Source organism: Neolamprologus multifasciatus, chromosome 4 (assembly GCF_963576455.1).
Source record: "Neolamprologus multifasciatus chromosome 4, fNeoMul1.2, whole genome shotgun sequence".
Lineage (NCBI taxonomy): Eukaryota > Metazoa > Chordata > Actinopteri > Cichliformes > Cichlidae > Neolamprologus > Neolamprologus multifasciatus.
The window spans coordinates 31,868,121-31,893,401 of record NC_140442.1 but is presented as its reverse complement, the minus strand read 5'-3'; the positions used below and the strand labels follow the sequence as shown (position 1 = coordinate 31,893,401).

Below are 25,281 nucleotides of genomic sequence, written 5' to 3'. Positions count from 1 at the left end.
ATCATCTGTGAGGCTTTGCACCCCTGATGATCCACCAGGACAAACTCAGCAGTGTGTGAGGAAGAGGAGGAGGAAGAGCCAGCATCAGCTGACAGACGGAGAGAATAGACAGACTGTTCCCTGTTTGTGAAGGACTGCTAGAAAGGTTTAGCATAACTATTTGTCTGTCCTGAAACAGTCTTATTAGATAATGTTCAAATAGTTTTATCATTCCAGTGTTTTCAGTGTGGGAGAAAGTACTCAGGGCCTTCAAGTTACACACTATGAAAAGCAGCAACAAGTTTAATATTCAGAAACCTAAAGTATGTATCAGCAGCAGAATGGAGCTAAAAATAAATGTTTGTTTCAGTTCTATGAAGCTTTGAGTATTTTGGATTAGTAGTACTGCATTTGTTGCATCATAATGCTGTAATTGTTTATATGCTTTATATATTCTGAGGTAAGTTTATCTATAGTGTTATATCATATTCTATAAGGATGATATGTGTTTGTATACTTTCTGCCCAGTTTGACCCATTTAGCAGAAGTCAGCCAGTTTAAGGCTCTGATATTTATTCTGTGTGACTTAAAGCAGTTATGACATGGTGTGATTTTCCTACCCAATAAAGGAATATTTAATATATCAGTCTACACAGCAAATCCAGCATGTCCAAATTAACACTGTCAGATTTGATTTCAACACTATTAAAGTGTCTATATGGGTCCACACCAGAGAGTGTTAATTTAACTCTTTTTGGAGAGTTGGTACGTTAACTCTGATTTAGTGTTAAACACCAAATCTGTCTGGAGTTGATAATTTAACACTTACTAATGCTAACTAGGTGTTGAGAGTTTATATATTAACTCTCAAAGAGTATTTTAGTTTAACTACGTAAGAGTTATCTTCTAATTAATTCTAAAAAGCGGGAATTTTACTGTTCTGAACTTGTAGAAATTTCTTTTGGAAATAAACATTTACTAAAAAGACGCAATGGTTTTTGAAAAACATTTATTCTGAACTGTGCACCACAATTTCAAAACATTTTCTGAAAGATGTAACAGTGTACATGTTCTCGATTTCATTAGAATTTTGTTTATCAAAAGGTCTGACATATGTGCTGTCACTTGGTGTTCGCTCGCTCTGTGGTATAGTATCGCTTCCTGTTCCTGCTCAAACACAGTGGTGTTTCTGAGTAGCTTATTTGCTTAGCAGTTTAATTAACAACTTTTAAATACATTCTTTTTTTTCACAGTATAATCTTCACGTGCTTCATCCGAAGCACACTTTCTCTGTACTCACTACCTAATTTATAGCCAAAGTATTCACTCACTGTCTCTGTACTGTTTCGCTAGCTTAGCTCGTAGCCGACCCGTTAGCAGCATGGCTACTTCACCTGTCCCTCCTGCACTTTCTTGCTCATTGTGTCAGATGTTTAGTTACTCCTCGGCCTCCTTTAGCAGTAATGATATCTGTAACGAATGTAGCATATTTGCAGCTCTGGAGGCCAGGATTACTGATCTGGAGACTCGGCTTTGCACCCTGCTCTCACCCTTAGCTAGCCTGGCCCCTGTAGCTGGTGCAGCCGAAGATAGCGTAGGCCCCGCTAGCTGTTCCCCGGCAGACCCCAAGCAGCTGGGGAAAGATGGCTGGGTAACGGTGAGGAGGAAGCGTAGTCCTAAACAGAAGCCCCAGGTACACCACCAACCCGTTCATGTGTCTAACCGTTTTTCCCCACTCGGTGACACACCCGCTGGGGGTCAAACTCTGGTAATTGGTGATTCTGTTCTCAGACATGTGAAGCTAGAGACACCGGCAACCATAGTCAATTGTCTTCCAGGGGCCAGAGCAGGCGACATTGAAGGAAATTTAAAACTGCTGGCTAAGGGTAAACGTAAATTCAATAAAATCATAATTCACGTCGGCAGTAATGACACCCGGTTACGCCAATCGGAGGTCACTAAAATCAATATTGAATCGGTGTGCAACTTTGCCAAAACAATGTCGGACTCTGTAGTTTTCTCTGGTCCCCTCCCCAATCAGACCAGGAGTGACATGTTTAGCCGCATGTTCTCCTTAAATTGCTGGCTGTCTGAGTGGTGTCCCAGAAATGATGTGGGCTTCATAGATAATTGGCAAACCTTCTGGAGGAAACCTGGTCTTGTTAGGAGAGACGGCATCCATCCCACTTTGGATGGAGCAGCTCTCATTTCTAGAAATATGGACAAATTTATTAAACCCCTCAAAACATGACTATCCAGAGTTGGGACCAGGAAGCAGAGTTGCAGTCTTACACGCCTCTCTGCAGCTTCTCTCCTCCTGCTACCCCCCCAAAAACCCATCTCCATAGAGACTGTGTCTGCTTCCAAAAAGACAAAAAACAAACTAAAAACCAGCAACAAACAACTTAAACATTTACAAAGAAAGAACAATACAGTATCCACATCTGAACCAAAGAGTAAAACAGTGAAATGTGGATTATTAAATATTAGGTCTCTCTCCTCCAAGTCTCTGTTAGTACATGACTTAATAATTGATCAACAAATTGATTTACTCTGCCTTACAGAAACCTGGTTGCAGCAGGATGATTATGTTAGTTTAAATGAATCAACACCCCCGAGTCATTCTAACTACCAGAAATCTCGAAGCACAGGTCGAGGGGGCGGTGTGGCAGCAATTTTTCACACCAGTCTATTAATTAATGAAAGACCAAGACAGACTTTTAATTCATTTGAAAGCCTGATGCTTAGCCTCGTCCACCCCAGCTGTGAAACTCAGAAACCAGTCTTACTTGTTATCATCTATCGTCCACCTGGGCCTTACACAGAGTTTCTGTCTGATTTCTCAGACTTTATATCTAATTTAGTTCTGAGCTCAGATAAAATAATTATTGTGGGTGATTTTAACATCCATGTTGATGCTAAAAATGACAGCCTCAACATGGCATTTAATCTGTTGTTAGACTCAATTGGTTTCTCTCAAAATGTAAAAGAACCCACCCACCACTTTAATCACACTCTAGATCTTGTTTTAACATATGGCATAGAAACTGAACATTTAACAGTGTTTCCTGAAAACCCTCTCCTGTCTGATCATTTCTTGATAACATTTACATTTACAATAATTGATTACGCAGCAGTGGAGAGTGGACTTTATCAAAGTAGATGTCTTTCTGAAAGCGCTGTAACTAAGTTTAAGAATATAATCCAGCCACTGTTATCATCGTCAATGCCCTGTACCAACACAGAGCAGAGCAGCTATCTGAACGCTACCCCAACAGAGGTCGATTATCTTGTTAATAATTTCACCTCCTCACTACGTACGACTCTGGATACTGTAGCTCCTGTGAAAACTAAGGTCTCTAATCAGAAGTACCTTACCCCGTGGTATAATTCTCAAACACGTACCCTAAAGCAGATGACTCGTAATCTGGAGAGGAAATGGCGTGTCACAAATTTAGAGGATCATCATTTAGCCTGGAGAAATAGTTTGTTGCTTTATAAGAAAGCCCTCCGCAAAGCCAGAACAGCTTACTACTCATCACTGATTGAAGAAAATAAGAACAACCCCAGGTTTCTCTTCAGCACTGTAGCCAGGCTGACAAAAAGTCAGAGCTCTTTTGAGCCAACCATCCCTTTAACGTTAACTAGTGATGACTTCATGAACTTCTTCACAAATAAAATTTTTATCATTAGAGAAAAAATTACCAATAATCATCCCACAGATGTAATATTATCTACAGCTACTCTTAGTTTCATTGATGTTAAGTTAGACTCTTTTTCTCCAATTGATCTTTCTGAGTTAACTTCAATAATTACTTCCTCCAAACCATCAACGTGTCTTTTAGACCCCATTCCTACAAAACTGCTCAAAGAAGTCCTGCCATTGATTAATTCTTCGATCTTATATATGATCAACCTATCTCTAATAATCGGCTATCTACCACAGGCCTTCAAGGTGGCTGCAGTTAAACCTTTACTCAAAAAGTCATCTCTAGACCCAGCAGTCTTAGCTAATTATAGGCCAATCTCCAACCTTCCTTTCATATCAAAAATCCTTGAAAGAGTAGTTGTCAAACAGCTAACAGATCATCTGCTGAGGAATGGTTTATTTGAAGAGTTTCAGTCAGGTTTCAGAGTTCATCACAGCACAGAAACAGCTATAGTGAAGGTTACAAATGATCTTCTTATGGCCTCTGACAGTGGACTCATCTCTGTGCTTGTCCTTCTTGACCTTAGTGCAGCATTCGATACTGTTGACCATAATATCCTATTAGAGCGATTAGAACATGCTGTAGGTATTACAGGTATTGCACTGCAGTGGTTTGTATCATATCTATCTAATAGACTCCAATTTGTGCATGTAAATGGAGAGTCCTCTTCACACACTGAGGTTAATTATGGAGTTCCACAGGGTTCAGTGCTAGGACCAATTCTGTTTACATTATACATGCTTCCCCTAGGCAGCATCATTAGAAGACATAGCATACATTTTCACTGCTATGCAGATGACACCCAGCTCTATCTGTCCATGAAGCCAGATAACACACACCAATTAGTTAAACTGCAGGAATGTCTTAAAGACATAAAGACTTGGATGGCCACTAACTTTCTGCTTCTTAATTCAGATCAAACTGAGGTCATTGTACTCGGCGCTGAAAAGCTTAGAAATATGGTATCTAACCAGATTCTTACTCTGGATGGCATTACCTTGGCCTCCAGTAACACTGTGAGGAACCTTGGAGTCATTTTTGACCAGGATATGTCCTTCAACGCACATATTAAACAAATATGTAAGACTGCGTTCTTCCATTTGCGCAACATCTCTAAAATTAGAAATATCCTGTCTCAGAGTGACGCTGAAAAACTAGTTCATGCATTTATTACTTCCAGGCTGGACTACTGCAATTCATTATTATCAGGATGTCCAAAAAACTCACTGAAAAGCCTTCAGCTAATCCAAAATGCTGCAGCAAGAGTGAGCATATTTCTCCTGTTTTGGCTTCCCTTCATTGGCTTCCTGTTAAATCCAGAATTGAATTCAAAATCCTGCTCCTCACATACAAGGTCTTAAATAATCAGGCCCCATCTTATCTTAATGACCTTGTAGTACCATATCAACCTATTAGAGCACTTCGCTCTCGCTCTGCAGGCCTACTTGTTGTTCCTAGAGTATTTAAAAGTAGAATGGGAGGGAGAGCCTTCAGTTTTCAGGCCCCTCTTCTGTGGAACCAGCTTCCAGTTTGGATTCGGGAGACAGACACTATCTCTACTTTTAAGATTAGGCTTAAAACTTTCCTTTTTGCTAAAGCATATAGTTAGGGCTGGACCAGGTGACCCTGAATCCTCCCTTAGTTATGCTGCAATAGATGTAGGCTGCCGGAGGATTCCCAAGATGCATTGAGTTTTTCCTTTCCAGTCACCTTTCTCACTCACTATGTGTTAACAGACCTCTCTGTATTGAATCGTATCTGTTATTAATCTCTGTCTCTCTTCCACAGCATGTCTTTTATCCTGTCTTCCTTCTCTCACCCCAACCGGTCGCAGCAGATGGCCGCCCCTCCCTGAGCCTGGTTCTGCCGGAGGTTTCTTCCTGTTAAAAGGGAGTTTTTCCTTCCCACTGTCGCCAAAGTGCTTGCTCATAGGGGGTCATATGATTGTTGGGCTTTTCTCTGTATCTATGAAGCGCCTTGAGGCGACATTTGTTGTGATTTGGCGCTATATAAATAAAATTGAATTGAATTGAATTGAATGTGAGCTGGTAAATGCAAATAACAGCATTCTCATCACTTACTTCTTCAATACAATATGCATGTCCTTCATTCATCACTTTGTGGAACTTCAACGCACATCTGCTCTCCCCCATATTCCATCTTCACAAGCATATCCTATGTGGAGATTGAATAAAAATTGGCTGACACTAATTAATGGCACAAATAATCCAGTAATCAATTGCAGCACAGTAAAAAAAAAGGAATAATTTTTGAGCCATTACTTGTGTAAAGCATTTTCCCAAAAGACAAGGACACAGGCAACAGGTAGTACTGAACTAAATGTAAAACCTCAACCTTTTTCATTTTTACCTAAACCGTGTGCACAAAACTCTTGAGGGATCTAAATGCTAACGTAGAACCCAGTCAGGACGTCTGCTACTGCTGTTTGCTCGTTTTTTTATGGGAGATCGTTTTCAGGCTTCAAGTAGCACCATTATACCAACATTTCACATTCTAGACATTGTTTTAGGTGTATTCGACCAAAAATTTGACTGAAAATTCACATTTTTCAAGGCTGTGGTATTTGCCCGCAAACAATACCTTTCAGCTAGCTAAAACAGAATATTATGCTATCAGCGAGCAACATGGCTAATGCCTTTCACACAGCTTTGTCTCAACTCCAAAGAGCCACAGAAATAAAAGCTAATAATAATAATTGAAACAATCTTTGAAAAAAAAATGACTTACCAAGCATGGCAAACAACTCAAATATGTAGAGCAAAATGTTCTGAAATGGCTTCACTTCAGCTTTGATTGGAGCCTATGGTGCTGGGGGCGGAATCTGTGAATTTACTCTATTGGTGTCATAGCCCCTGTAGGAGTTCAGAGTTAAGAGGTCAAGAGTTAATGTTTCCATTGTAACACCTCCAGATTTGAAATAGAAACACTCATTTTTAACACTCGATTTTAACTACTATCATTTTACACCTCAGAGTTACATTAAAAGAATGTGACTCTACTTAGAGTAAAATTAACTCTAAGACTACTAACACCAAAACATTCAACACTTTTGAATTTGCTGTGTACTCTTCATTTTATCAGAAACAGTTTTCACAGCTCGTACATTTTCTTTTTACACATATATGTAAGCATTGAGCCAAATTTAGTTATGCAAACATACTGAAGGAACAACATTTGTCTCTTATATATGATACACCTATATATACACTGTCAAAGATACTTCTCTTTGAGTGACGATTTAAGGTGACATAAATAACTCCAACTTGAATCTGTACTGAAGCTCAGTATTTGACACAGAGTTCATGTTCACTGCTGTAATAGCTAATAATGATTAATATAATAACCATAATATTGGCCATATTATATTTACATTACCGAAGTGATATTACTTTAGTCTCATGAACAACATTAGCTAATTGTTATTTACTAGCTAATTTTAAAATGACCGTTCAGTACAGAAATGAAGGCCAAAAATCATGTTTTACAGTCCTGTCGTCTCAGCCTCAGATACTTATCAAATCACACAAAGATCATGTAGAAACAAACAAACAAATGAACAAAATATGTTCTCCTTCATTTCTGTCAAACAAAATTGTATGACACGTTTCCAGCGGTTACTATCATGGTTGCTAGGCAACCTGGGCAGCGCTACGGAGACTAGACCGTCCCATAGAGCCCATGTGTTTGCAACAAACTTGCCGTTTATTTTGCAATTCGAGCTCAACACTGCCCCTAGCGTCCTGGAGCACTTCCGTTGTGCTTTGGAGTTTGCATGTGTTTTGAATTTTGTAAGTGTTTTGGAGTTTGTACATGCTTTGTCTCTAGGGGCCACCGTAGATTTTCTCTTATTATTCAGTCATTATTTTTAAGGTTTATTTGGAAAATTATAGAATTCAATTTGAGTTTTACTGAAAAAACAAAAAAAATTCATTTCTTTGTAATGGATATTTTAGGAAGTTTTTACTAAACCTTTGCCAGATAGTTAGTAAATTCAAAGTAATTTTTCTCAGAGACTTATTTCATATCAATTATTTTTTTTGTTAAAGTTGGGCAATTTCAACCTTCAGTTTGAGATTTTGTCCCTAAATCCAACACATATTTACAGTTTAATTCTATTAATATCTACTTTTGTTTTCTATTTGAATTGAATTAACATTTTCTCTCTAAATCTTTTGAAATTAAAATCTACTTAATTATTTTAAGTGTCACTTTGTTGCCATAACTTTTTTAAGTAACCTCTAGTCACAGTTTTTACAGTGTAGTAGTGACTAACCCTCAAACCCTTCTACCCACCTCGACATACAAACTCTGTGTGGCTTCACGTGTTCTGTTGATGTTTACATGATCGAAATAACTTGAACACAAACAAACAAAGAGGAAGAGCGCACCGGAAGGAAAAAACTACAAGTCCCAGCATCCTCTGTGTTTAGGGAGGAGCAGTGAAAGTGAAAGTATTGAGCCTTCAGAGCAGCAGGAGGAGGAAGGTGGAGCTGAGGCAGGCGAGTGTTAACATGAATATGTTTCTTCTTATGACATAAAATAATTCCACGCTGTTCGTGTCTGTGGGTGAAATGTGAGGCCGGTCGGCTCCTCTGAGCGCTGGTTTCCTGTAAGTAGAGAGGAAGTGAGTTTAGCTGAGCCTCCGTTTAGCTGAGAGAGCAGGAGGAGAGTGAGAGCTGTGCTGAGGCAGGGTGAGTGTTAACACCGCTCTGACATTACTGTCTCTGTGGCGGGAACAACAGGCTCCGTCAGTGGAGGCAAAAATAATCAGATTTTGGTTTTTCAAAGGAAACAACTTTATGTCGGAAGTTCCCGCACGCTCATTGGACAGCGACTTGTCAATCTCAAGTTATTAGCCAATGAGCGTGCGGATTCACAGAAAGACCCGCCTTTATCACGGGACTTTAAAAACTACAATGGCGACAGAAACTCTGTGAGTGGAGTTCAGGGTGACGTTATGAAACTATGATGTTTGAGCCACTTCCTGTTCTCAGTCCCAGCGTCCTGATCACCGAGGTTTCTGTTGCTCTGATATCTGATATTGATTATATTGGTAAACAGGCTGTAGCATAAACATCAGGTCTGTTCTGAAAACTGGCTTTATTTTTTCAAAGTAAGGGAATATCTGTGGTGTGATACCGCGGGCTCATGGGCTAAGTACTTGGATTGACAAGTCAAGCGCAGATGATTGTGTTGTTTCTTATAAAGGCTTGTGTGTGTGTGCCTTCCTGTGTGTGTCCTTGTGTCAGTGGAACTGAATCAGTGTGTTAGAGAAAGTGCTCCTCTGCTGTGCCGTCATCGTGTGGATGCTTCTTTTAAAGTTGGAACTCGTGTTTTTATGATCTGCTTCATTTCATTGAACCTTTATTTCTAACCATGAAGTCCCTTTGAGGTTACAGCCTCCTGGTTAGGTTTAGGCTGTTATTGTGCTTCAGGCTGAAATATGAGGAGTAAGGAGTGGGGCTGGTTCGCCCTCATGACCCTCACCATAACACATACGTCACAGGACAGTGTTTACCACAGAAACTCCATGAAATGATCAATGAGAACTTTAGAAACCCGTCAGTGTGATGCTTCCAGTACAACAGCACCTCTGAGTGTGTGTGTTTGCCTCTCAGACTAACTCCACCCTGACATCAAGAAGATGGAGGAAAAGGATGGAGCAGGATCTGCAGCATCCAGCTGTGTGTCTGTGAGGAGTGACTGGTCCAAAGAAGAACCTCCAGACTTCAGTAATGAACCTGCAGCAACAATGTAAGAGAGCTGCTGACTCATTTATTCAGTGTAAATAATGATTTTTGATGCAATGGGAGAAGAAAAATGACAAAAACAGTTTTAAAAATAAGGATTAAAATATTACAAACTATATTTTTGAGTTTCCTGATGTAGTACAAAAATATATGAACATAACTGTATATAGCACAGATATTTTATGGTTCTTTTATGCAGCACCAAAAAACAAAAAGACTATTTTTAAGCTGTCTGAGGTAGTGAGTCAACATGTCACACTGGGTCAAAGGTCAGGGAGTAAAAGTGTGTTTTAAAGGAGGTTTAAAAGCAGCGAGTGAAGGAGCCTGTCGAGGTAAATCGTCCCATAACTGATCAAATTGAGTTGGTGGACCTCTGTGTGAAATCAAGCATCTGGTTCACAGAGAGGATAACCCTCAAATGGGCTGTACAACATTATATAGTGAGACAAAAACAGAGATTATCGTAGCCATCGCTCTCTCGTATGGACGTGGCAGTCTTGCTGTCTGCTGCGAATCCAACCCGTACCTCCGTGACCTCGTCTGGTATCTGCTCCCTCCTCTGTAAGAGACAGTAAAGGAAAACACGTCTCTGCCTAGTCTTGAAAATCTAATGTTATCATCCATTGTTCTTCTAGGGCCTCTTCTTCTCGTGGCCTCAGCTAACTGCTAATATTTAAATGGCTAACATTAACATGTATGCCAGCCAGGTTAACATTTATGATGAACTATGATTAATTAACTGATGTTGAAACTGGAGCTTTACTGACCTCTGAAATTCCTCCTAAAGTGTTGTTCAGTGTTGTGACAGTCAGCTGCTTCAGCTGCTGCTGGGATGGGCTGTGGCAAAGAGAACAGAGAAAATCAAAATCAGAGTTTTTCTCTGAATTAAAAGCAAGGAAACAACAATATATTCTACATGGTGAAACTGATGGTTTCTGGTGTTTGGGTCTGTTTTTCTGTATTTATGCAGGTAAAGTGTGTAGTCATTATTCACACTCATACCTCTGTGTGTGTTGTTTTGAAGCCCAGAGCTGTGGGGCGTACCAGGCTCAGCTGGACATAACCCTAAAACTAATCCAGAACCTGGACCTGAACCCAGCTGTGTTTCCTTAAAGAGCAACGAGTCGAAGGATATCGGTGTACACTTTAACAAAAGACTGTTATGTGACAAAGAGTAAGTACATTATTTTTATGAGATTGTTCATCATGTCTTTAATTTAATATTTCCAGTTTTTCCTTCCTATCTCATGAAGCTGTTACATTTATTGTTTTTTTTAAGGATCAATAAGAGGCCAGAATCTCCTGGACCTGAACCCAGCTGTGTGTCTCTAAAGAGCAACGTGTCGAAGGATATTCGTGTAGACTTTAAAGGATGTTCTTCTGCTGCTGAGAGGTAATGTGTGTCTAGATGTTGTTCCTGACTCTGTGTTTATGAATAAATCCTCATGTTTAATATCAGCTCAGCTCTTTTTCACACACATTTCTATATTGGTGTGTGAAGCGTGTTTCCACAAACACAGCAGTCAGAGTGGAAAGAGTGGATGTTGTAGGAGGTGTTTGTGTAGTGAAGAGGCTGAGTGTCTGTAGGACTCCAGCTGCTCCAGCAGGTGTCTCCTTTGTGCTTTGCTTTAAACACAGTGTAGGGAGGAGCTTCCACTCAGGTGTTTCAGGTGTTGCTGGATGGAGGAGGACAAATAGTTTTTCCCTTCAGTGACACTTCAGCAGCTCAATGTTCTGGGGAGATGTTTGTCTTTATGAAGGTTTACGGATCATTGTTCTTACTTTGGTTAAACTGAGCAATACATTTTCCATCTAACATTTAAAGTAAATTTAAAACTTTTTTTTCCCTTTTTATAATGAGTTTAATCAAAGTTGTACAGAAGTATCTCCACTTTGACTTCTCTGTGTCACCATCAGAGCTTCTGCACAGTGTCATCAAATCTGGATGTTTGTCACTAACAGTCAATGTTTTTAGTGATAAAGAAATGTGTTCACAGAGGGAGGAAGAGGAAGAGGAGTGGTGTTTGTGAGGAGGAGCAGCTGTCCTGCTGTGCTTTGTGTCAGGACGTCCTGAAGGATCCAGTCTCTACCAGCTGTGGACACTGGTTCTGCAGACAGTGCATCTCCTCATACTGGGACCAGTCTGCTTCATCAGGAGACTCCTCCTGTCCCCAGTGTGGAGAAAGATCCAGAAGCAGAGCTGGACTGCAGACAGCCAGTCAGAGCAGCTGTGTACAAAGTAAGACTGAACATCTGTCTGCTGATGGACTCATTTCTGAAAACTGGACTTCTTGTGTTGTTCAGACATTGAAGAGTTTTCTTTCTGTTTTTCTTTCTTTCAGCAGATGTTGGTCTGCAGGAGGTTTTAGATGAACATAAGATCAGTCTGAGGAGGAGATGTGAACGTGTGACTGAAGGAAGTGATGAAACAGGAAGTAGAACCCTCCTCAATACCATCTACACTGAGCTCTACATCACAGAGGGACAGAGTGAAGAGGTTCATACCCAACATGAGGTGAGTCAGCTGGAGACAGCTTCCAAGATGGACGCCCTCCATGACGCTCCAATCAGGTGCCAGGACATCTTTAAAGCCTTACCTGACCAACAGACACCCATCAGAGTGGTTCTGACCAACGGCGTGGCTGGTGTTGGAAAAACCTTCTCAGTGCAGAAGTTCACTCTGGACTGGGCAGAGGGCTTGGAGAACCAACATGTCAGTGTGGTGGTTCTGCTTTCATTCAGGGAGCTGAACCTGATCAGAGATGAGCAGTACAGTCTTCTAGAGCTGCTCCATGTTTTCCATCCAACATTACAGAAGGTCACAGCAGAGAAGCTGGCTGTCTCTCAGCTTTTGTTCATCTTTGATGGGTTGGATGAAAGCAGACTTTCATTGGATTTCACCAACAGGAAGCTGCTGTCTGATGTCACACAGAAGTCATCAGTCAGCCAGCTGCTGACAAACCTCATCCAGGGGAATCTGCTTCCCTCGGCTCTCGTCTGGATAACTTCCCGACCTGCAGCAGCCAATCAGATCCCTCATACATGTGTTGACAGGCTAACAGAAGTACGAGGCTTCACTGACGCCCAGAAGGAGGAGTACTTCAGGAGGAGATTCAGTGATGAAGAGCTGTCCAGCAGAATCATCTCCCACATGAAGACATCCAGGAGCCTCCACATCATGTGTAGAATCCCAGTCTTCTGCTGGATCACTGCTACAGTTCTGGAGCACATGTTGACTACAGAGCAGAGAGGAGAGCTGCCCAAGACCCTGACTGACATGTACTCACACTTCCTGCTGGTTCAGACAAAGAGGAAGAAGAACAAGTACCACGAGGGACATGAGACGAGTCCACAGGAGCTGACGGAGGCTGACAGGGAAGTTCTTCTGAAGCTGGGGAGGCTGGCGTTTGAACATCTGGAGAAAGGAAACATCATGTTCTACCAAGAAGACCTGGAGCAGTGTGGTCTGGATGTGACAGAGGCCTCGGTGTACTCAGGAGTTTGTACAGAGATCTTCAAAAGAGAGTGTGTGATCTTCCAGAAACCAGTCTACTGCTTTGTTCATCTGAGCATTCAGGAGTTTCTGGCTGCAGTCTACATGTTCCACTGTTTCACCAACAGGAAGACAGAGGTGCTGGAGGACTTCCTGGGACAAAAGTACAGTGGGTCATCTCTGGATGATTTCCTTAAACAACCCATGGACAAGTCCCTCCAGAGTAAGAAGACTGGGGTGCTGAGGAACTTCCTGGGGATAGACTGGAATGAGGATGAGGAGTATGATAATGATGATAACAGTCACAGTGATAATTATCATGATGAGGAAGTTTTGCTGGATGATTACATGATGCGTGAATCCTCTGTGGATGAGTTTCTAAGGAGAGCCATGTATAAACCCCTCCAGAGTAAAAATGGCCACCTGGACCTGTTTGTTCGCTTCCTTCATGGCCTCTGTCTGGAGTCCAACCAGAGACTCTTAGTAGGTCTGCTGGGTCAGACAGAGATCAGTCCAGAAACCATCCAGAGAGTAATCAACAACCTGAAGCAGATGAACAGTGATGAAATGTCTCCTGACAGAAGCATCAACATCTTCCACTGTCTGATGGAGATGAACGACCTCTCAGTACATCAGGAGATCCAAGAGTTCCTGAAGTCAGAGAACAGATCAGAACAGGAACTCTCTGAGATCCAGTGCTCAGCTCTGGCCTTCATGCTGCAGATGTCAGAGGAGGTTCTGTATGAGTTGGACCTGCAGGAGTACAAAACATCAGAGCAGGGACGACGTCGACTGATTCCAGCTGTGAGGAACTGCAGTAAGGCTGGGTGAGTCCAGATGTGATCATTAACATCATTGATCAGTGTAGGTTAGTAGTTTAATGTTGAAAATAAAATCAGATTGTAACCACAAAGTGTTTGTGCGCGTACGCTGCAACCTTCCACACCATTCCTTTATTGTACAGACTCAGCAGCAGCTCCATGGATCCCAAATCCAAGAGTGGAGAACAGATTTGAAGTGTGTCACATCCATGCAGTCACAGCTGTTTCCACCATGTTTCCACTGATATTGATCCTGTTCAATGACACGTTTCATATAAGTGAATATGTTCTTCAGGATGTCCACTGACATGTTTAAGTGTCCTGCTGGAAATCACTCAAATCATCCATGAAATCCATGAAAAATCCTTTTAGTGTTTCTAACTTCGCCCTCTGTCCTGTCTCTCTCTCCATCCTCCTCACTGCTGCTTTCACTGATAATCACACAAACATCGTATTTAGCTACAAAGTAACAATAATATCATCTGATGATCATTATTAGAAGAGCAGGATCCATATTTGATATCAGAGTAACACACTGCTTGGTTATGTGCAGTCATCATCAGTGACTGTGGGTCAAACAGAAGCTCTCTGATTGGTTGCTGACCTTGGTCACCTGTCTACTCTCACCTGTGTGTGTTTGCTCTCTCTTTGCTGTCTCCATCCTCTCTCTCCTTTCTCTCCCTCTCTGTCTTTGCACCGTCACTCAGGTCCAATGCAAACAGTGACATTTACAAACCAATCAAAGACAAACTGATCCATGTCAGGTGATAACAATATTCAAAGTGAATACAGGCTGCTGCTGGACACAGACAGGTAACATCATTTTGACTTGCTGTCACCTGGATCTGGACTCATAAACACTGAAGCCCTGAACAGGAATACAAATCTTTTTCAACACACCAGCAGATAATGGCTCAGAAAGCTAAAATGAGCCAATCATTTCTGTGTTTAGTTCCCCTGAAATCAGATCTGATATCCGCAGCTCTGAGTTCATTCATCATTATTGTCCAGTGATGAGATTTCTGCTCCGTTTGGTAACAGTCAGCAGGTTTTTCCTGCGTGTGGACGTGAACAGTCGTACTTGACAGCAGGTAGCAAACAGAGATCATCTTTCCAGCTGGAACTCTTCACTGAGCTGAGCTCATTCAAATGTTCTGGAGTCAGATTCAAAACAGGAAACAGTCCAAATGTGTGTCTTCACTCTGACTCTGGATCAGATCTCAGTGACAGACTGTGGACATTATGGAAGCCTAAATGTGACACCATCTTCCTCCTTCATCTGCAGATTAAAGCCAAACAAAGATTCTCATTAAAAGTTTGCAGGTCTGAGAGAGACTCAATCGTTGTGTCATGTCAAACACAGTAAGAGGAGCTGAAGCACAGATGTGAAGAGCAGATTCATCAGATTATGACCTCACTCTGTTTTGTCTTCATATACATTCAGTCTGTGTTTATAATGCAGATTTTTAGCTTTTATAATAACACATTTTATATTTTCTATCATCACAGACTGACTCTGTGTGGACTCTCAGAGACTCACTGTGAAGTTGTGGCCTCAGCTCTGAAGTCCAACCCCTCCCATCTGACAGAGCTGGACATGAGGGGAAATGATGACCTCCAGGATTCAGGAGTGAAGCTTCTGTGTGCTGGACTGGAGAGTCCAAACTGTCGACTGGAGACTCTGAGGTGAGTTCACTAACTGCGGCTATTGTTGTTTTTCTATATTTCAGGCCTTTGATTGATGTTTGAAACTTTCTTTAGTTCCTAAATGTTCAGGATGTGTCTGAAGACAAATGTGAAGAAGTTTGAGTGCTTTCAGAAATGTTGCGTCTTCCCAAACGACTGAACAACAGTTTTTCCTTTTGGCTCCAAACAGAAGTGACAGACTTGAGCAGGGTTCATTTAAAGGCTGACAGAAGTGGAGTGGTGACGGGGAGATGTTTGACAGGACAGTGTTTCAGCCTCCACAGGTTCATGTTGTGCTCCATCAGTCAGTGAAGATGAAGTCAGTGCTGATGAGGCTGTAGAGTGTGTGAGGGATGTGAATGAGGATGATGAAGATCTGATGATAGCAGATAAAAACAGGCTGCAGAGACTTTGAGCCATACAGGGCACACAGTGTGTGTACAGAACAGCTGAAATCATTATGGAGGCCTCACTGGAATATGGAAGCATCACAGTACAGCTTCAGTGAAGCTTTAAAGTCTCTGATATGAGATGAGAAATGAAGCAGCCAGAGCTTTTTCATGAGTGGAAATCCACTGTGACTGTGAGCTGCTGCTACAGCCTCCAGATTAGCCAGCAGCTCATCCTGCTCAACATTTTCTCACCAACTTTAATGGAAGTGTGATGTTTTCAGCTGGAGTGATGGTCAGGGTGGCCTCGCTCTCCTCTTCCTCTCCTCTTCCTCTTTCATATGTAAAGCCACTTCTGCTGCTTTCATTCATGTGGAAGTCCTGTAGCTGAGTTTGGGAGAGACTAACAGCCTCGGCAGCAGAGGGGAGAAAGGCTGTAACACCACCACTTTACTCTGTTCTACCTGTCACATCATTTTATTAGGAAACAAATATGCTCATGTTTTTACTATGTTTGTCTTGAAGATGTAAGAAGATCACATGGTCCTTTTTATTATTGTGTTGGTTTATTTCCTGTCTCTTGGATGGAGCCCAGCTGTGCGTGGCCCCTGGGCCTGTGGTCAGAGTGTGTGCTGGATAATCCGGCCCAGGATGAGGCCAAACTGACATGGGATGAAATGTCTGTCACATAATTGAGCTTAGTGTAGTTTCATTTCTGCACAATTTAAAAACAACCAAAACTTGTTTCTGTCTTTCTATGTTATACTGTAGACTTTCTTTGATACTGTGTCCAAAAGGAGCAGCTTTTACTTTGAAGGGGAGGCGTCTCTGTTTCCTCTTCAGGTTGGATGATGGAAGCAAATGAGTGTGTGATGTTCTTTCAGTGTTGCACTTTGTAGACGCTCCCTGAGCACTGGTCTCACATCCACCTGCACATAGAGACCAGTGTTGTTAGTCCAGGTCAGAAGAAGACTTGTTGGAATGAAAATGAGCTTGTAGTTTGTCTGCTTTAATAATGTGACTGGAAAAAGGTGTTGGACTTCAAATATGTCCATTTCTTTCACACTTCACCTTTAAAAGTAAAGCCATGTGGTTCCTGGAAGGAAAAACACGACTTTTTCAAGTCTTTGTCCTGTTTTTATGAGAAATGTATGACTTTAATGTGGAACATTCAGAGTTTTTTCTCTTGTTGTGTTTGTTTGAAGCTGCTTCCTGTTGGCTTTAGCTGTTTGGAGTTTCCATTTTCTAAACTTCTACATTCTGAACCTTCTTCAGCTCTGAACAGATGATAAAACACTGAATGATTTCAAGCACTTTGTCTAAAAAACTTACATCTTTCATTCTATATACAGATTGGGGAGCTGTGGTTTGTCAGAGATCAGCTGTGATTATCTGGCAGCAGCACTGAAGTCCAACCCCTCCCATCTGAGACAGCTGGACCTGAGATACAACAACAACCTGCAGGATCCAGGAGTGAAGCATCTGTGTGGTTTTCTGGAGAGTCCAGGATGTAAACTTGAAACTCTGAGGTCAGTCAGCATGTTTTAGTTGTGCTGAGATGAATATGATGTGAAAGTTGTGCTGACACTAAACTGCAGACATCAGGCTGATATTATACTGATCCACACTGAGGATCTTCATGGTAAAGTCTGTTTTCTTCTTCTCTGGTTTAGTCCATTGACTGCAGCAGAACAATGTTCACATTTCAAACAGTGATACTCAACGTATGGCCCGCGGCCCACACGCGGCCTGCCCACCTTTCCTGATTCAGAGAGAGGGGACCCTGATTAACTGTGTAGCTTCTTCCTCACAGTTCTAAGTATCAGACACAACAATGAATAATCCACAGCTGACTGTCTTTAGCAGGTCAAAGGTCACGGCACACAGCAGACAGTGGGAAATATTATAATTCTGATCATTTATCAGCACATATCCATATGTATAAAAACAAAGCTGACACTGTGAGACTTGATCAGAGGTGTGATCATCACAGCAGAGGCCTTTGTGTCAAAGTCACTGAGGATCAAACAGAAACACATGAAGCAGATTTTCCTCTTCTGGCTTTTTATAGCAGATAACCTTCAAAATCTTCTGCAGTCGATTAAAAACTGAAGCAAACCATGAATCAACATGTGAACATGAGCTGATGCTGCTGAAGTGAAGCAAAGTTACAGAGGTTTGATTACAGATACAGCTGAGAGTTTGTAATCTGTCATCATTTTAAAGGTTTAAATTTCTTCAGTATTGAACAGCAGAAATGAGGCTTTGTTTTCAGAGGCCGACAGCAGTGAACACAACAGCAGACTGGTGCGTATTAAGCAGTGAATAATGCAGAAAACAGATTTTTGAAGGTAAACTGTTCTTGAAGTACACTGAGAGAGAGAGAGCTGTGCAGGAAGTAAACGTCAAAGTCAGAGAGAATTCATGACGATCTTCATCAAACGTAAAGCAGAGTTTGGATCTTCTTTTGCTGCTGGTTCACTCAGTTTTGGTTGGAGACAGATGAAACCTGCAGCTTCAGGATCTGTGAGCTGTCCACTTTCAGCCCCGACAGCGTGTCCGCGTACGTGCCGTCGAGTGAACGATCCACGCTCTGTGTTTCCATCTTTGTGTGTTCAGCTGCTCTCATTTACTGTTTTATCTGTTTGGTTGTTGTTGAAATACTTTTGTGAGCTTTAACCTGAGATTCTGGCAAAATATATTTATATTAAAACTCGATGCAGGATTGAATGAATCAACATCGTTTTATTCAAATTAAAACCATTTAAATAGGAACATCCTATTTTTTTTACAGCCGCCTCTAATGCTGGGTAATGTCAGCTGGTCCATGTGCAGCTGGCTGTGAGGCTCAGGGAGCGTCTACAAAGTGCAACACTTGAAGAACATCATCCATAAATATTGAGTAATAACTGGACTCTCATACAACGAGACTCAAATGCCTTTAAACATCAGCTTATCCTGCTGATCCAAGTCCAACACTGAGTTTGTAAAAAGATGTTTGTCAATCATTTTGTTTTGTTTCTGAGGAAAAAGATTCAATAACTTGCTGCTAATACACAACATTTCATCATATTTCCTCATAACCCTCTTTTGTCTGACCATTTGATCCCATTTGAATTTGCAATAAAGGATCCACAGAGTTTGGTGACAATAATGACAGTAGATGTTTCTGTGCTGTAAGCAAATGAGTGTGTGATGTTCTTTCAGTGTTGCACTTTGTAGACGCTCCCTGAGCACTGGTCTCACAGCCAGCTGCACATAGAGACCAGTGTTGTTAGTCCAGGTCAGAAGATGAGTTGTTGGAATGAAAATGAGCTTGTAGTTTGTCTGCTTTAATAATGTGACTGGAAAAAGGTGTTGGACTTCAAATATGTCCATTTCTTTCACACTTCACCTTTAAAAGTGAAGCCATGTGGTTTCTGGAAGGAAAAACACGACTTTTTCAAGTCTTTGTCCTGATTCTATGAGAAATGTATGACTTTAATGTGAAACATTCAGAGTTTTTTCTCTTGTTGTGTTTGTTTGAAGCTGCTTCCTGTTGGCTTCAGCTGTTTGGAGTTTCCATTTTCTAAACTTCTACATTCTGAACCTTCTTCAGCTCTGAACAGATGATGAAACACTGAATGATTTCAAGCACTTTGTCTAATAAACCTACATCTTTCATTCTTTATACAGATTGGTGAGCTGTGGTTTGTCAGAGATCAGCTGTGATTATCTTGCAGCAGCACTGAAGTCCAACCCCTCCCATCTGAGACAGCTGGATCTGAGTGACAACAACCAGCAGGATCCAGGAGTGAAGCATCTGTGTGGTTTCCTGGAGAGTCCAGGATGTGGACTTGAAACTCTGGGGTCAGTCAGCATGTTTTAGTTGTGCTGAGATGACTATGATGTGAAAGTTGTCCTGACACTAAACTGCAGACATCAGGCTGATATTATACTGATCCACACTTAGGATCTTCATGGTAAAGTCTGTTTTCTTCTTCTCTGGTTTAGTCCATTGACTGCAACAGAACAATGTTCACATTTCAAACAGTGATACTCAACGTATGGCCCGCGGCCCACACGCGGCCTGCCCACCTTTCCTGATTCAGAGAGAGGGGACCCTGATTAACTGTGTAGCTTCTTCCTCACAGTTCTAAGTATCAGACACAACAATGAATAATCCACAGCTGACTGTCTTTAGCAGGTCAAAGGTCACGGCACACAGCAGACAGTGGGAAATATTATAATTCTGATCATTTATCAGCACATATCCATATGTATAAAAACAAAGCTGACACTGTGAGACTTGATCAGAGGTGTGATCATCACAGCAGAGGCCTTTGTGTCAAAGTCACTGAGGATCAAACAGAAACACATGAAGCAGATTTTCCTCTTCTGGCTTTTTATAGCAGATAACCTTCAAAATCTTCTGCAGTCGATTAAAAACTGAAGCAAACCATGAATCAACATGTGAACATGAGCTGATGCTGCTGAAGTGAAGCAAAGTTACAGAGGTTTGATTACAGACACAGCTGAGAGTTTGTAATCTGTCATCATTTTAAAAGGTTTAAATTTCTTCAGTATTGAACAGCAGAAATGAGGCTTTGTTTTCAGAGGCCGACAGCAGTGAACACAACAGCAGACTGGTGCGTATTAAGCAGTGAATAATGCAGAAAACAGATTTTTGAAGGTAAACTGTTCTTGAAGTACACTGAGAGAGAGAGCTGTGCAGGAAGTAAACGTCAAAGTCAGAGAGAATTCATGACGATGTTCGTCAAACGTAAAGCAGAGTTTGGATCTTCTTTTGCTGCTGGTTCACTCAGTTTTGGTTGGAGACAGATGAAACCTGCAGCTTCAGGATCTGTGAGCTGTCCACTTTCAGCCCCGACGGCGTGTCCGTGTACGTGCCGTCGAGTGAACGATCCACGCTATGTGTTTCCGTCCTTGTGTGTTCAGCTGCTCTCATTTACTGTTTTATCTGTTTGGTTTTTGTTGAAATACTTTTGTGAGCTTTAACCTGAGATCCTGGCAAAATACATTTATATTAAACATCGATGCAGGATTGAATGAATCAACATCGTTTTATTCAAATTAAAACCATTTAAATAGGAAAATCCATTTTTTTTACAGCCGCCTCTAATGCTGGGTAATGTCAGCTGGTCCATGTGCAGCTGGCTGTGAGGCTCAGGGAGCGTCTACAAAGTGCAACACTGAAAGAACATCATCCATCAATATTGAGTAATAACTGGACTCTTATACAGCGAGACTCAAATGCCTTTAAACATCAGCTTATCCTGCTGATCCAAGTCCAACACTGAGTTTGTAAAAACATGTTTGTCAATCATTTTGTTTGGTTTCTGAGGAAAATGATTCAATAACTTGCTGCTAATACACAACATTTCATCATATTTCTTCATAACCCTCTTTTGTCTGACCATTTGATCCCATTTGAATTTGCAATAAAGGATCCACAGAGTTTGGTGACAATAATGACAGTAGATGTTTGTGTGCTGTAAGCAAATGAGTGTGTGATGTTCTTTCAGTGTTGCACTTTGTAGACGCTCCCTGAGCACTGGTCTCACAGCCAGCTGCACATAGAGACCAGTGTTGTTAGTCCAGGTCAGAAGATGAGTTGTTGGAATGAAAATGAGCTTGTAGTTTGTCTGCTTTAATAATGTGACTGGAAAAAGGTGTTGGACTTCAAATATGTCCATTTCTTTCACACTTCACCTTTAAAAGTGAAGCCATGTGGTTCCCGGAAGGAAAAACACGACTCTTTCAAGTCTTTGTCCTGTTTTTATGAGAAATGTACGACTTTAATGTGAAACATTCAGAGTTTTTTCTCTTGTTGTGTTTGTTTGAAGCTGCTTCCTGTTGGCTTCAGCTGTTTGGAGTTTCAATTTTCTAAACTTCTACATTCTGAACCTTCTTCAGCTCTGAACAGATGATGAAACACTGAATGATTTCAAGCTCACACTTTATGTAATAAACTTACATCTTTCATTCTTTATACAGATTGAATCTCTGTGATTTGTCAGAGATCAGCTGTGATTATCTGGCAGCAGCACTGAAGTCCAACCCCTCCCATCTGAGACAGCTTGACCTGTGTAACAACAACAACCTGCAGGATCCAGGAGTGAAGCATCTGTGTGGTTTCCTGGAGAGTGCAGGATGTGGACTTGAAACTCTGGGGTCAGTCAGCATGTTTTAGTTGTGCTGAGATGAATATGATGTGAAAGTTTTGCTGACACTAAACTGCAGACATCAGGCTGATATTATACTGATCCACACTGAGGATCTTCATGGTAAAGTCTGTTTTCTTCTTCTCTGGTTTAGTCCATTGACTGCAGCAGAACAATGTTCACATTTCAAACAGTGAGACTCAACATATGGCCCGCGGCCCACACGCGGCCTGCTCACCTTTCCTGATTCAGAGAGAGGGGACCCTGATTAACTGTGTAGCTTCTTCCTCACAGTTCTAAGTATCAGACACAACAATGAATAATCCACAGCTGACTGTCTTTAGCAGGTCAAAGGTCACAGCACACAGCAGACAGTGGGAAATATTATAATTCTGATCATTTATCAGCACATATCCATATGTATAAAAACAAAGCTGACACTGTGAGACTTGATCAGAGGTGTGATCATCACAGCAGAGGCCTTTGTGTCAAAGTCACTGAGGATCAAACAGAAACACATGAAGCAGATTTTCCTCTTCTGGCTTTTTATAGCAGATAACCTTCAAAATCTTCTGCAGTCGATTAAAAACTGAAGCAAACCATGAATCAACATGTGAACATGAGCTGATGCTGCTGAAGTGAAGCAAAGTTACAGAGGTTTGATTACAGATACAGCTGAGAGTTTGTAATCTGTCATCATTTTAAAAGGTTTAAATTTCTTCAGTATTGAACAGCAGAAATGAGGCTTTGTTTTTGGAGGCCGACAGCAGTGAACACAACAGCAGACTGGTGCGTAATAAGCAGTGAATGATGCAGAAAACACATTTTTGAAGGTAAACTGTTCTTGAAGCACACTGAGAGAGAGAGAGCTGTGCAGGAAGTAAACGTCAAAGTCAGAGAGAATTTATGACAATGTTCATCAAGCGTAAAGCAGAGTTTGGATCTTCTTTTGCTGCTGGTTCACTCAGTTTTGGTTGGAGACAGATGAAACCTGCAGCTTCAGGATCTGTGAGCTGTCCACTTTCAGCCCCGATGACGTGTCCGTGTACGTGCCGTCGAGTGAACGATCCACGCTCTGTGTTTCCATCTTTGTGTGTTCAGCTGCTCTCATTTACTGTTTTATCTGTTTGGTTGTTGTTGAAATATTTTGTGAGCTTTAACCTGAGATCCTGGCAAAATATATTTATATTAAAACTCGATGCAGGATTGAATGAATCAACATCGTTTTATTCAAATTAAAACCATTCAAATGGGAACATGAATTTTTTACAGCCGCCTCTAATGCTGGGTAATGTCAGCTGGTCCATGTGCAGCTGGCTGTGAGGCTCAGGGAGCGTCTACAAAGTGCAACACTGAAATAACATCACCCATAAATATTGAGTAATAACTGGACTCTTATACAGCGAGACTCAAATGCCTTTAAACATCAGTTTATCCTGCTGATCCAAGTCCAACACTGAGTTTGTAAAAACATGTTTGTCAATCATTTTGTTTTGTTTCTGAGGAAAATGATTCAATAACTTGCTGCTAATACACAACATTTCATCATATTTCCTCATAACCCTCTTTTGTCTGACCATTTGATCCCATTTGAATTTGCAATAAAGGATCCACAGAGTTTGGTGACAATAATGACAGTAGATGTTTGTGTGCTGTAAGCAAATGAGTGTGTGATGTTCTTTCAGTGTTGCACTTTGTAGACGCTCCCTGAGCACTGGTCTCACAGCCAGCTGCACATAGGCTGTATCCCAATTCAGGTTTTGCAGCCTTAAAGTACGCAGCCTTAACGGTCCACAGGGGCCGCGTACTTAAAGACCGCTAAGGCCGGAAGTGCGAGGCTTGTGAAATGGGACGGTCTATCCTTCGTTGCGCTACCCAGGTTGCCTAGCAACCATGATACTAACAGCTGGAAACGTTTCATACAGCTTTGTTTGACGGAAATAAAGGAGAAAATCTTTTGTTCATTTGTTTTTTTTTTACATGAGCTTTGATCATTCTCTGTAAGATTAGGGTCAGCTATTGAACGGCGTATATTTTAAAGTAAAGGCTTTAAAACCAAATTAGTACAAACACCACTAATGTCACATAAATTTGCCGACATGTGGCCAACAGTCATGTTTTAATGTTCCTCATTATTAAACATTTGCACATAAATAAGTGAAATAATATTCAGTACTTACTTTTAACAGTTTACTCTTCGGCCGCTCCGCTTCTGCCGTCTGTGGCAAAATTATCCACACCGACTGCCGAGCTATGAATTGTGGGATATGTTGGGCCACGAAGTCTACACTGCCACAGCCTTAAAATTCAGGGAAATGAAGGACGCATTTGAGGGCCGCATTTCAAGCAGCCTTTGAATTGGGACAGCCTTCGTCGTGTCACTGTGACGTAATCGGCCTTAAAATGCGACTTTTAAGGCTGCAGACCCTGAATTGGGATACAGCCATAGAGACCAGTGTTGTTAGTCCAGGTCAGAAGATGACTTATTGGAATGAAAATGAGCTTGTAGTTTGTCTGCTTTAACCCTTTAAAGCCGGTCAGAGCAGCACGCTCTGTTTTGCGTAACTATTTTTAAATCCCGGTAGCTCTGCAACCACGTGAGCTAGCGCAATAATTTTTTTTGCATATGAAACCGGAGGAGTTGTACTTACATCTTATGCCATCAGCTTGTCCTCGGTCACAGTTTCCTTCCACATATAGCTTTGCAAAGATTGCATAAAAAGCGCTTGCAGCAACAAAAACATAATATTCCAGAAACACGCTTTGCCGATCCGATCAGCTGTTCATAACACTTCCTACATTGGATTAGACGTCAGCGCGAAGTATCGCATGTCCGCCATGACCTGCCCGAAACCGGAAGTGACGTCATTTTCGCGGAAATGTAGTTTTTTTTACTATCAGGCCCTTATGAGCCTATACTGGTGTTTTTAAAAGTTTTCTTTGACTTTATGACTTTCTGTGTCGTTTCTGGGATGCTTAGGACTCATATTGCACTGCTGGAAATAGTTTGTTTTGATGCATATGCTGCTTTTTTGCAAATTTGCACTATAATATTTATTTTCGTTTTTCCTGCAGTGCATAAAAATTGGTGTATTTCAAAAATAAAACTATGAAGGCACTCAAAATAAATTTCCTGTGGTGGGAAACTACTTTGTGCAACTTTTTTGTATTTACAGTTTTGAGGGATAAGCCTCTTAAATTTCTCTAACTAGAAATATATGTTAAAAAAACAAAAACGATTTTCAATTTCTTTGTAGTTTATTGCACT

The 25,281-nt window shown here is 41.3% G+C and overlaps 1 protein-coding gene across 3 annotated transcripts; it reads left to right on the top strand.

The window, feature by feature from the left end:
• The first annotated feature begins 8,674 nt into the window (after positions 1 to 8,674).
• LOC146520865 (protein NLRC3-like) lies at positions 8,675 to 24,887 on the top strand. 3 transcript variants are annotated; one of them, XM_085155596.1, is made up of 8 exons: positions 8,675 to 9,464; positions 10,485 to 10,634; positions 10,740 to 10,853; positions 11,458 to 11,699; positions 11,803 to 13,780; positions 15,284 to 15,460; positions 19,525 to 19,698; positions 21,847 to 24,887. In XM_085155596.1, exons 1-8 carry the CDS (start codon positions 9,355 to 9,357, stop codon positions 22,040 to 22,042), a joined length of 3,141 nt encoding a protein of 1,046 aa, XP_085011722.1. In that variant the 5' UTR covers positions 8,675 to 9,354; the 3' UTR covers positions 22,043 to 24,887. The 3 variants fall into 3 exon arrangements, 2 of the variants coding, with proteins under 2 accessions (XP_085011722.1, XP_085011723.1); XR_014873549.1 differs by lacking the exons at positions 19,525 to 19,698; positions 21,847 to 24,887 and adding exons at positions 17,202 to 19,117; positions 19,802 to 20,445 and having other exon boundaries at positions 8,676 to 9,464; XM_085155597.1 differs by lacking the exons at positions 19,525 to 19,698; positions 21,847 to 24,887 and adding an exon at positions 15,651 to 15,836 and having other exon boundaries at positions 8,676 to 9,464.
• Positions 24,888 to 25,281: the final 394 nt, after the last annotated feature.

Bases quoted from the DNA above. Each gene is read 5' to 3' on its own strand.
- LOC146520865 (XM_085155596.1), top strand. From the start codon at position 9,355: ATGGAGGAAAAGGATGGAGCAGGATCTGCAGCATCCAGCTGTGTGTCT. The intron at 10,635-10,739 runs GTAAGTACATTA...GTTTTTTTTAAG, and splicing joins AGACTGTTATGTGACAAAGA to GATCAATAAGAGGCCAGAAT. The intron at 11,700-11,802 runs GTAAGACTGAAC...TCTTTCTTTCAG, and splicing joins TCAGAGCAGCTGTGTACAAA to CAGATGTTGGTCTGCAGGAG.